Source organism: Micropterus dolomieu, linkage group LG05 (assembly GCF_021292245.1).
Source record: "Micropterus dolomieu isolate WLL.071019.BEF.003 ecotype Adirondacks linkage group LG05, ASM2129224v1, whole genome shotgun sequence".
Classification (NCBI taxonomy): domain Eukaryota; kingdom Metazoa; phylum Chordata; class Actinopteri; order Centrarchiformes; family Centrarchidae; genus Micropterus; species Micropterus dolomieu.
Genome location: NC_060154.1, coordinates 22,297,990 through 22,307,652, shown reverse-complemented (window position 1 = coordinate 22,307,652; position 9,663 = coordinate 22,297,990). Strand labels below are relative to the sequence as shown.

The 9,663-nt window shown below is 45.3% G+C and overlaps 1 protein-coding gene across 1 annotated transcript in view; it reads right to left on the bottom strand.

Moving 5' to 3' along the window:
* The window catches only part of midn (midnolin), a 27,781-nt gene extending 18,416 nt beyond the window's left edge, over positions 1-9,365 (bottom strand). The window contains exons 1-4 of the mRNA XM_046049574.1: positions 8,776-9,365; positions 6,365-6,593; positions 4,769-4,856; positions 4,546-4,608 (exon numbers count right to left, since the gene is read on the bottom strand). Of these exons, the coding sequence (XP_045905530.1) occupies positions 4,546-4,608; positions 4,769-4,856; positions 6,365-6,593; positions 8,776-8,851 (456 nt within the window). The 5' untranslated portion in view covers positions 8,852-9,365. The remainder of the gene's footprint in view (positions 1-4,545; positions 4,609-4,768; positions 4,857-6,364; positions 6,594-8,775) is intronic.
* Between the last annotated feature and the right edge of the window lie 298 nt (positions 9,366-9,663).

Below are 9,663 nucleotides of genomic sequence, written 5' to 3'. Positions count from 1 at the left end.
CACACACACACACACACACACACACACGTGAGCAGATGCATATACACAATAGGACAATGAAATCCCCTGCAAAATCCATCTCTCCCTTGATTACGCCACAACACACCTTGATTCCCTCCGCCCATCCCAGCATACCCCTCCCGCTGTGCGTTTGAGCATCACAAAGGGGATTACACAGGTGCAAAAATACTGCGTGATCAGCTTATTAATGCCATTTTCAAGGCCGGGGTTTACATGAGCAGGGACTGAATGGGCCTTTAGATCAGCATTGTCTTTTATTCCATACACAATTTGATTTACACATCCAGCAACAAATTCATTTCTGTAGCTTTCATTTAGGTAACAAAAAGCAAATTACCATTCTAAAGAGCAAAGCCTCCCGCTTTCTTACTGCATGCATATAAAAGGCCTTCGTTTCAATGGCAGTGCGGACATGGGGTGCGTGCTATAAAAGGGGAGGATTCTCTCATATTGACAAAACAAACTGACTTAGTCATTTTTCAATTCCAACCATCCATCCATCCATCTGTCGTCAACCACTTATCCTGCATACAGGGTCGTGGGGGGCTGGAGCCAATCCCAGCTTACATCAGGCGAAAGGCGGGTACACCCTGGACAGGTCGCCAGTATTTTTCAATTCCTTGCACTCCCAAATCCTCAATACAATTACTCTCCAATGATTTCCAGTTGTGGCAATCCTGCTGATTAACTATAGCATCTAGATAAGGTGGTGTACAGGGTGCACGACTGGATAAAGAAACATATTGACCATCTGCATTGAGCTGTTTTACCCACAGTCATGCACTGGCACATAGTTGTTCTGCCTTTTCTTGTAGTAAGCCAAATACCTTGTTCCCCTTTAGTCTTCATTTCTTTCTTTTCATTAGGCTCCCCTCTGTATATCTTCACCTGTGAGTTAGCCAAGCATATGTGCTCATACTCCCCCATTACCTCTAACCTACATAACACACACACACACACACACCGGCCTGACATATTACAGATTGAATAGTGCAAACTCTCCCTTTCTTTTCTCCTCCACCTGTCTGGCCCACCACGGCGCCCCCTGAGGGAGGCCGAGCAGAGGAAATGAGGCGAGGGTGACCCAGAGGTGACTCCGCGCAGATTGTTAGATCCTACTAGTTTGCATCTGTCTGTTGCTAGATACAATGGCACGACTGTGCCATATCGTTGTCGTCATCGCTCCTAGACGAAGAGGATGGGGGGTGGATAAGGACAGGAGGTGCTTGTCAGCAGGGATAGGAAAAATAGAGCAGATATGTAACAGTTTGTTCCACGGGGATCTATGGAATGGTAGCACACAGCCTCCTCCCAAAGCAATATGTGCTAGTGGTCAAGTCAAAATTTGTCAATCTGCAGCCTGCTGGGCCTTGCTCCAGCTGGGCCGTGCATTGATTTTGAAACCAGTATGCACCACTGTAACTGCACTCAACTGGGTATAGCTGACGCCTATGGATGTGTGGAGGATGAAAGGGGATCATGGGGGAGAGCCAAACTTGAAGAGTGACCCCCAATCATTGTTGTGTGTTTGAGGGTTTGTCAGCCGGGCAGGTTTGTTGCTCATGCTTTAAGACAGGAACAAAGAGGTGGCTGCATGGGGGAAGGGCAATGGGGGGGATGGTAAGGGTGATGCCTGCCTGCCTGGTTGGCTTTTATTCTAACATCAATGTGCATCAATGAGCAAATAGTGCCTGTGTGCTGCGAGGTACATATAATCCTTCTCTTTTTATCAAATACCGAGATAAGATCAATAGGTGGACAGCTCGTGCCACCGCCCAGAAAAAGTGCATATTGCGTTCATTTTCTTTTCACTGCTTGTCTTATAAGTATACATTCATTTTACTACTAGGATCAGAAATTTTCTCATTTTCTGAGCACGACCAGAAATCTTCTTAAATATATCCTTTCAATTCTAGTTTGTGTGTGTGTGTGTGTGTGTGTGTGCCTGTGCACAACTGTAAGCGGTACACACAACCTCTATTTAGCAGACAGAATGAGAAGAGAGAAGCGCAGGCAACTGTATTTTGATGGTCTGTCAGGAGGCAGTGGCTTAATACAGCTTAGATGTCATGCAAAAAGTCTAGTGAGATGCCAGAGGAGGAATTAAGGCAGCCAGGATTGTCCTTGCTAAAGAAACCAGTCACGGTCAAACTGAGGCAGCTAGTCGGACTTGCAAACCACAGCACATTTAAATTATAGGGCCCTGGGAGAGCTGTTAAGCAGAAACAAGAGAGGGAGACGGAGGAAAAGGGGGAGACCGCGCATAGGGGAAAGAAAATCCCATTTCGATAATTGCCGAGGCTCCATTTCCATATAACACTTTCTATCTAACTTGCTCCACTAAAGTCTGAAACAGCCATGGAAGCTGTCATGTTTTGCATGGTTGGTTGGTTGGCTAGCTAGGTAGCAGCTAGCTGTGAACCCCCACAGAATCGTGATAAAAGCAGAATACATGAGGTGATCCACTTAGCCTCGTCTTCCATGAGGATGCACACATCCCGGCAAACGCCCAATCTGAAAATGAGACCTGACCAAAATACAGTTGGGTGGAAGGGTGAGGTGGTTACAAGGCCAGGGGTTCATACCCGCTGCTTTTATGGCTACCAAAGCTAACATCCACGCCACATCTCCCCGAGGCTATTTTTGGGTGTATGGGCATATCAGTTATCATGTCAGACACTTTTAAGAGCTAAGTGCATTGATTGATTTTTGATAGCCCCGGAGTTAGGGGGAGAGAGGAAATGAGGGAAAGCTTTTGTGTTCCTATTTTCTAATCTTACTCAGATCCTTAATCTCTCTGCAATCTATATCATCCCTTTCCGCTTCATGAATTATAAAGAGGAATCAATTTCTCTGGATAAAAACACACTAAAGCAGCTTTGTGCCTTTTTTTTTAACCTTTTACCCTGCTATCGTTCTTATCGTGTCCTTTATTCTTTCTATACCCCACTGTAGGATTACAATTACTGTCGCAATAAATGCATATGCAACAGTAATGTACTGCAAGCATTTCCTGAGAAAAACGCAAGCATCTGATTCATAATGAATTTAAGAGTAACAGAGACACAGGAAGAAGAGGGAGAGATCTGCTCTTCTGGCTCCGCGGCTGAATTATCATCTGCCTCTGGTGAAACTGACAGTCACTCATGGCTGCCCAGCAAAGGCGTACCACATGATGGGCAAGGCTTGCTTCCAGCCCACCATCACTCTAACATACACATACACACATCCAGTAACAGACACGCACATTTTCACTTACACACACCTACACACATGCAGTCATCTGCTGTCAGCGCTACGAGACGCATGCTGAGTTCACACACACAACAAGGCCAGGATTTCCACCGTAAAATTATCAGCGGGGAATGATGCCATGCTGAACCACACTCGGCTATCTCCAAACAGCCCACATTCTCTGATTATAAAAAAAAGTGACTAAATGTACAGCACCATTCTTCAGAAAAATTCATCAGAATGTTAGCGCTGCATGACTGACACGCTGCTTACATCAGCATCCAATTTCACCACCGTGTACTGTTTTGACATCAGTCAGCAGCGCATCACTGATGCACTTACGTACGTCTCAGTGTTACCCAACGCTACAAAAGGAAGTTGGTCTGAGTCAGTCAGTCAGCTGCAGAGTGTTTCATACGTCACACCGTTGTCTGTGTGCACTCAGCCTTATCGCCTCTCTTCTCGCTCGCACCCTCTCTCTGCGGCCAGCACAGAAAACTATTTGCCTTTTTTTTGCTTTACTCTCACTATTGATCATTTTGGTGAGTCATGCTACAGTGACTCAAATGCAACTGTATTTCAGCAGGCCCTACAGCGCCGTTTCACTGTAAGTACAAGCCATGTATGCACACTAGGCTTCCAGGAACCATATGCTAATACTGAGTGAGAAGGCTGTCATCTGGTGATCCAGCACTCTGTTTATGAGCGGGTGAGACTACACTCAATCTCCATGCAGCCACAGCACACTTCCTGGAAACTTGCCTGTGTGTGTGTGTGTGTGTGTGTGTGTGTGTTAGAGCATGAAATACAGAAGGAGTGGAGAGAGATTACAGATAAAGGTATAAACAGAAAGGTGGAAGTGCTGATCCTCTCAGTAGCTCACAAAAATGCCTTTCTTGTGTCCTAGTTCGCCCTGGCTTCCTGCAGTGGTGTGCACACACACACACACACACAGATGTTACTAGGATACAGGAGGGTGTTGCTGCTTATTATATCCTAACAGCTCACACTGGAAGGCTAGCATGGCTTGGCTTGTTTAAGAGGCTGAGATTAGACAAGCAAAGAGGCTTGTGCTTGTGCAGCCTGCTCATCTCATCTCTTTCTCTCTGTATCTGTCATATCTGGGTGTTGCTCTGGACTTAACCAAAGCTACAATCTCCCACATCCATCATGCAAACACACAAAAGGCCAAATGCTCAGTTTACATCGCAACCATGGTAGGATACCAAGTTTGCTACATCCATATTATTTCATGGTCAACACAGAGAAATAGTTCTTAGTAGTCCTTACCTGAGTTTCTGTTAGGCTCTCCAAGGCTTGCATTACGGACTGTTCTGGTCTTGATGCTTGAGACTGCAAAGAAAGGAAAAGAATATTTTTAAAAATTCTGTTTTACTGGATTAAAAATCAAACATCAATTTCTTAATAAAGTAATAAACATGCAAGAAATGCTAACATACAGTATTTTCTATTTATATTTGGACAATAAAAATCCCATTCAGGCGAGCCTTACCATTAATCCTGCTTCAACGGTTGGTACAAGTGTTAACTTGCTCCCATCAGAGATACCTAGGTCCTGGAGTTTGCCCGAACTTAGTCGCCTGAAGGGTTTGAGAGGACAAGATAATTAGACTGTGCTGACAGTATCTTCTCTCTTCAGACGCACAAACACCCTTCAGCCAGGGGGGGCAGACAGACTTCAAAACTAGTTTGGAAAAGAGCCGTGGGTGAAAAGCTCCATGAAAGAGAGTTATTGATTGGGCTGTCATATTTCAATTTCGAGAATAGTGGAGCTTGACAACTGCTCACAGTGGATATCTGGCACCACTGCCACTTGCCTAAGTGGAGGTAAGTATTTTCTTTTGGCATTTTGAGTTGTACACCTGAAACTTCACTCTACACTGAAACCAAAACCGCAATCTTATAAATAATTATGGGAAACGATTAACAGTATGACAAGTAATTATCATTGGCTATAAGCCTCTGCTATTCTAAAGAAAGTGATCCATAATGCATTCCCAAGACTTTACTGTTTAATGTTTGGTGCAGAGCAGGAGTGTCTGCTCCACTATGAGGAAATTGTCTTTTCTTGCAAGTCACGATGCACTAAAACCACTCACACACCAAGTGTCTCACTCTCTGTCTCCTTTGGTTTCAGTGAAGGATGTTTAGGTATTGTACAGGCATGACCAAAATCTTACCCCATGCAGCTGAACAAAGGCCCACACCGACTTACTGTAGGTCTACAGTTTGAGGAGCAAGAGGAGATTTAAAAAAAGGGAGGGGGGGAGGGGGGGGGTCAGGTTTTAAAGGATGATGTGATTTATTGGGTGATTACAATGGGTGAGTGGGGATGGGAGCTGAAAAACAATGCTGACTGTTTGCATGTACTAAAGCCTCTCTTCTCTTTTTACATAACACCACTTGCACTATTGTTAGCTCATTTAATAACCTAATACTGTTACTAGCTTGGTTTTAAATAATAAAGGTTTAAACTATTCCCTCGCCCTTGCAGTGCTGCCCTGATGTGATATTATAGCCTTCCACTGTATAGTCACATGTCAAAGATGAACAAATATATGCCTGTGCAGCAGCTCAGTAAATAAATTACATGCTACCTAAGAGTGACTTTACTCATCAATGTTTAACGTGTTTGACTCCCACTGCATTAGAAATTCAGTCAGGCTTCGGTATTTATAATGAAGGAGGCATGAATCAATGCAAGTCTGCATTGCAAGTCCTAGTCAATACTGTTCCAGTGACCGGTGCGTCCCCTGTGCGTAATTCCAATACCGTGCGTCCTGGTGGTCAGTAGTTTCCTTGAATGTATTGATGACCAGAGCAGCCAAGGTTGTCTCTGAAGCTCCTGAGAGCTCAGCACGGCTACGCATAAATCCAAAGTATAGATTTAAACATATCGCTGCAGGCCCAGAGGGTGAAACGCACCTAAACTCGATGTATTCACATTTTTAAAACTGCGGAGTAGCCTAGACATTACGGCTGAAGATGTCAGAGCCTACAGGCTGGCCTTTCAGGACAAAGTACATTAATGTTTACACAATACGCTACAACACTTCTAGCAAACATACTGCTTATCAGGTTTACTCACGTTTCTTTGTGTAGCAGAGCGAGTCTCTCTTTTGGTACTTTGAGTTTCTGCGACAGCCTCCTCTTCAGTCCCTCCACGGTCTCCTCCAGGGGCAGGGAGAGCTCAAAGCGTGTGCCGGTGGTGGAGTGGATGTACAGATTCATGGAGGGCTCAGTCGGGACGGCCTCGCAGGACGAAGCCCCGCGACTGGTGCAGCTCCGGGCGCTGGGGTGCTGGTCCATCCGATAACCTGTGGTCGGAGAAGGGGGAGACAAGACGAGCAGAGCCGGGGGTGAGGAGGATGGTGAGGCAGACCCGTCGCGTCGGCTACCGTCCCGTGATCCGCTTGCAAATCAAAGGCGGCATTCAGAGAGCTTTCTCTCCGTTTTTCTCTCGCTCCCCGAGAGTCAGAATAAAACCAAGTCCGTCTTCTCTCCGGTCGATATCATGAGAATATTCCCTCAGGAAAGTCAACTACATAAATACGGCTCGCCTTTCGTCTTTCTTTGTTTGATATTTCTTTGTTGCCCTTTCCAGCGTGCAGGCAAGAGTCTTCCTTAAATGCTACATAGATGGGCAGCCAGAAATGCAAGTATGTTGTCAGCAAAAAATAAAACTGCCACGGACGCTCATTTACGCGTGCGGTTACGTTTATAACAAAAACTGGCAGGTCTACTAGAAAAGAACAGAAATTCCTCTTGGTGTTTTGTGAGCGCCTGCGAGCTTTTAGGTGACAAAACACGCGGTCCGTAAGCTGCAAAGCCTCAACACGGCTAGTGGCGAGAGGCTCTCCGCCGCGCACTCATACCCACAGCAGCTCTAGTGAAACATCGACAATGAACAGTGTCACAAAGTATCCCACTTCCACCGTCGATAAAAATACGCCCACAGCCGCGAGGCAGCTCGGCCAATCACAGGGGAGCTCCTTCAGGACGCCGCTGATCTCAGCCAATGGCAAGAAGAGATCCACACCCACGTGGAGGGCAAGCGAGTTTAGGCCATTCATAATAAATTACAGCGGAGAACAAAATATGTGCCCGCACCGTATCCCTACAGGAGCTGAGGCCCGCGGTCCTTTAGAGGTCACCGGAGGGTTTGACGAAAACTCAACTAAAATGACGAATTGTTTCCTGTTTGCTATAACATACTCGCTATTAATTACTATTTTATTCCTGTATTATTATGCAGTCTTAGTCTGTGCCAGGTCCCTTTTCTACAAAGTGTTGTGTGCAACACGTTCAAAACTGCATTCAGCAACTGCAAAAAACACAAGATAAGATTCTGCTATAATTAGCTAATGGACGTTTGGTTTGACTTGTGTTACTGGATAAACATTAAAGAGCATTTTGATGTCTGACTCTTCTGTTATAGCAGCCTAATCAACCGCACTAGTGTGGATGTTTAATTTAAATACTAGGTATACAGACCAGGGCTTATGTTATCAGATGGGTTGAAATTGGCATTAATAGTGCTGACGCCATCCTTTTCCCCCTGACCTCAGCGGCATGCAGAAACCAATGAAGTGATCGCGCATAGTAGACTATGCAAATGACATACTGGACTGGGCATTCTCTTCAGGAAGAAGGATGCCGGTAACTCGCAGTATATTCAGCACACATTCCAGTAACAGCAGATAAAGGACAGTGTGTAAAAGCAAATTACATATTTGCAATAGCTTATGACTTAATATTTTCCTACATGCAGTGGTGGTGCTGCACGAGCTCATGTTTCCCATTCTGAGGTGACCAATACTGTCCGACCAGCAACAAAACTAAGCAGAGAAGCCTACACACAAAGAGGGACCGGTTGGGAGTTTTTAAAAGCCTGTACAGGGGTATCCACAGAGCGAGTTCACCCCTACAGATTCCTTCAAGTCATCGCAGGGGCTTTAACGTGGAAAAAAAGATACTCGGTCGCCACCCAGTGGACAAGAAAGTACTGTTACAAACAAAACTTGCACTGCATGCACTTGATTCATAGTTTACTGGCGTCTAACAATGGTAGATAGCCTATATTGACTTCGGACTTTACAGAAAGCATTTAGCCTACCGGGCAAAAATATGAATTCACTTGCTTTTGCTTCATGCTCAGTCATAATATTAGCTTATTATCCCCTCAGCATGGTTGACACTGCTACAGTATCACTTTATAAGGTTGATTTTGTGCTCCTAAACGGACAATGTCTGCAACAACTTCAGCTGCTAATTATAATTTACAGTAACAGCGACATTCTCCCGTCGTCTAAGGCCGGCCTTAAGTTAAGGTGGCTCATGCAATCACTACACAACATGCCTTCATCAATCCGTGATTTTCGTCTCCCATCAATTTCTCTCCCACCAACACACTATGTTAAACTTGCCTAAGGTGTGTGTCAACATTACAGCTGAAAATGTGTTTAAATTGTCTCACAACTTGGACTTGGTCTTACTTACCAATTATTGTGGCGAGAACTTTAAAGCTTCGCGCTGAAGTCCGCTGTGTTCCAGTGTGTTTCCCCAGCTTTGGCATGTAAATGTAAAAGCCCCAAAAAACACTCAGATAAATCCAACAACACTTGAGTATCCACACGGTTTCCCTGTAAATTCTCTGGCGGGCCCGTCTGTGCTTGTCCAGCGCGCGACGTTACGCACCGGACCTCCTGACCAATAAGGAGCTGCAGCGAAGACCTAAGATGCTCCGGCGCGTTGCTAGCACACCGGCGTCTTTCGTGGTAATAAGAGCGCAGTCGGGAAGGTGAGACACCTCTTAACAGACCCTTCTCGGATGTGGGAGGAGAGCAGTGTTCTTGTTATGTCAGCATGTGATTTAAGGTGGCCTCGCGTCGTTGTAACCGCCTCTATGTCCAGCGTGTTCTCGTCGGGTGGGAAAGAATGTGCCTACGCAAAGCTGCAACAGATATAGATATCCTACTATGTCAATGCCGCCACTCTCTGAACAGCAGAGACGGCTTTTAATGGGGATAGATGCCGAAATAGAAACAAAGCACCACCAGGTTGTGGTCTTCCACCTTAACGAAACGCTAATGAGACGAACGCTTCGGCGATATCGGGGTGTTGCCAGCCTTTGACGACACAGACAAAAATGTCACCGGGCAACAGGGCAGGTAAACAGGCTCCCTGGATACGAAGGCACTTACGCCAATAAACAAAAACTTCACTGGCAGGATTTGCTTATTTGTTTGAGGAAATACACATCTGATAGCAACGTGTTGAGGAATCTTTATGGGCATTTGTCGAACCAGCTGCAGCTTCATATGTGACACATTTTGTAAAACCTGATTTCTGCTGCTTCTTTTTGTCAATACTTAGGCTATTTATGTA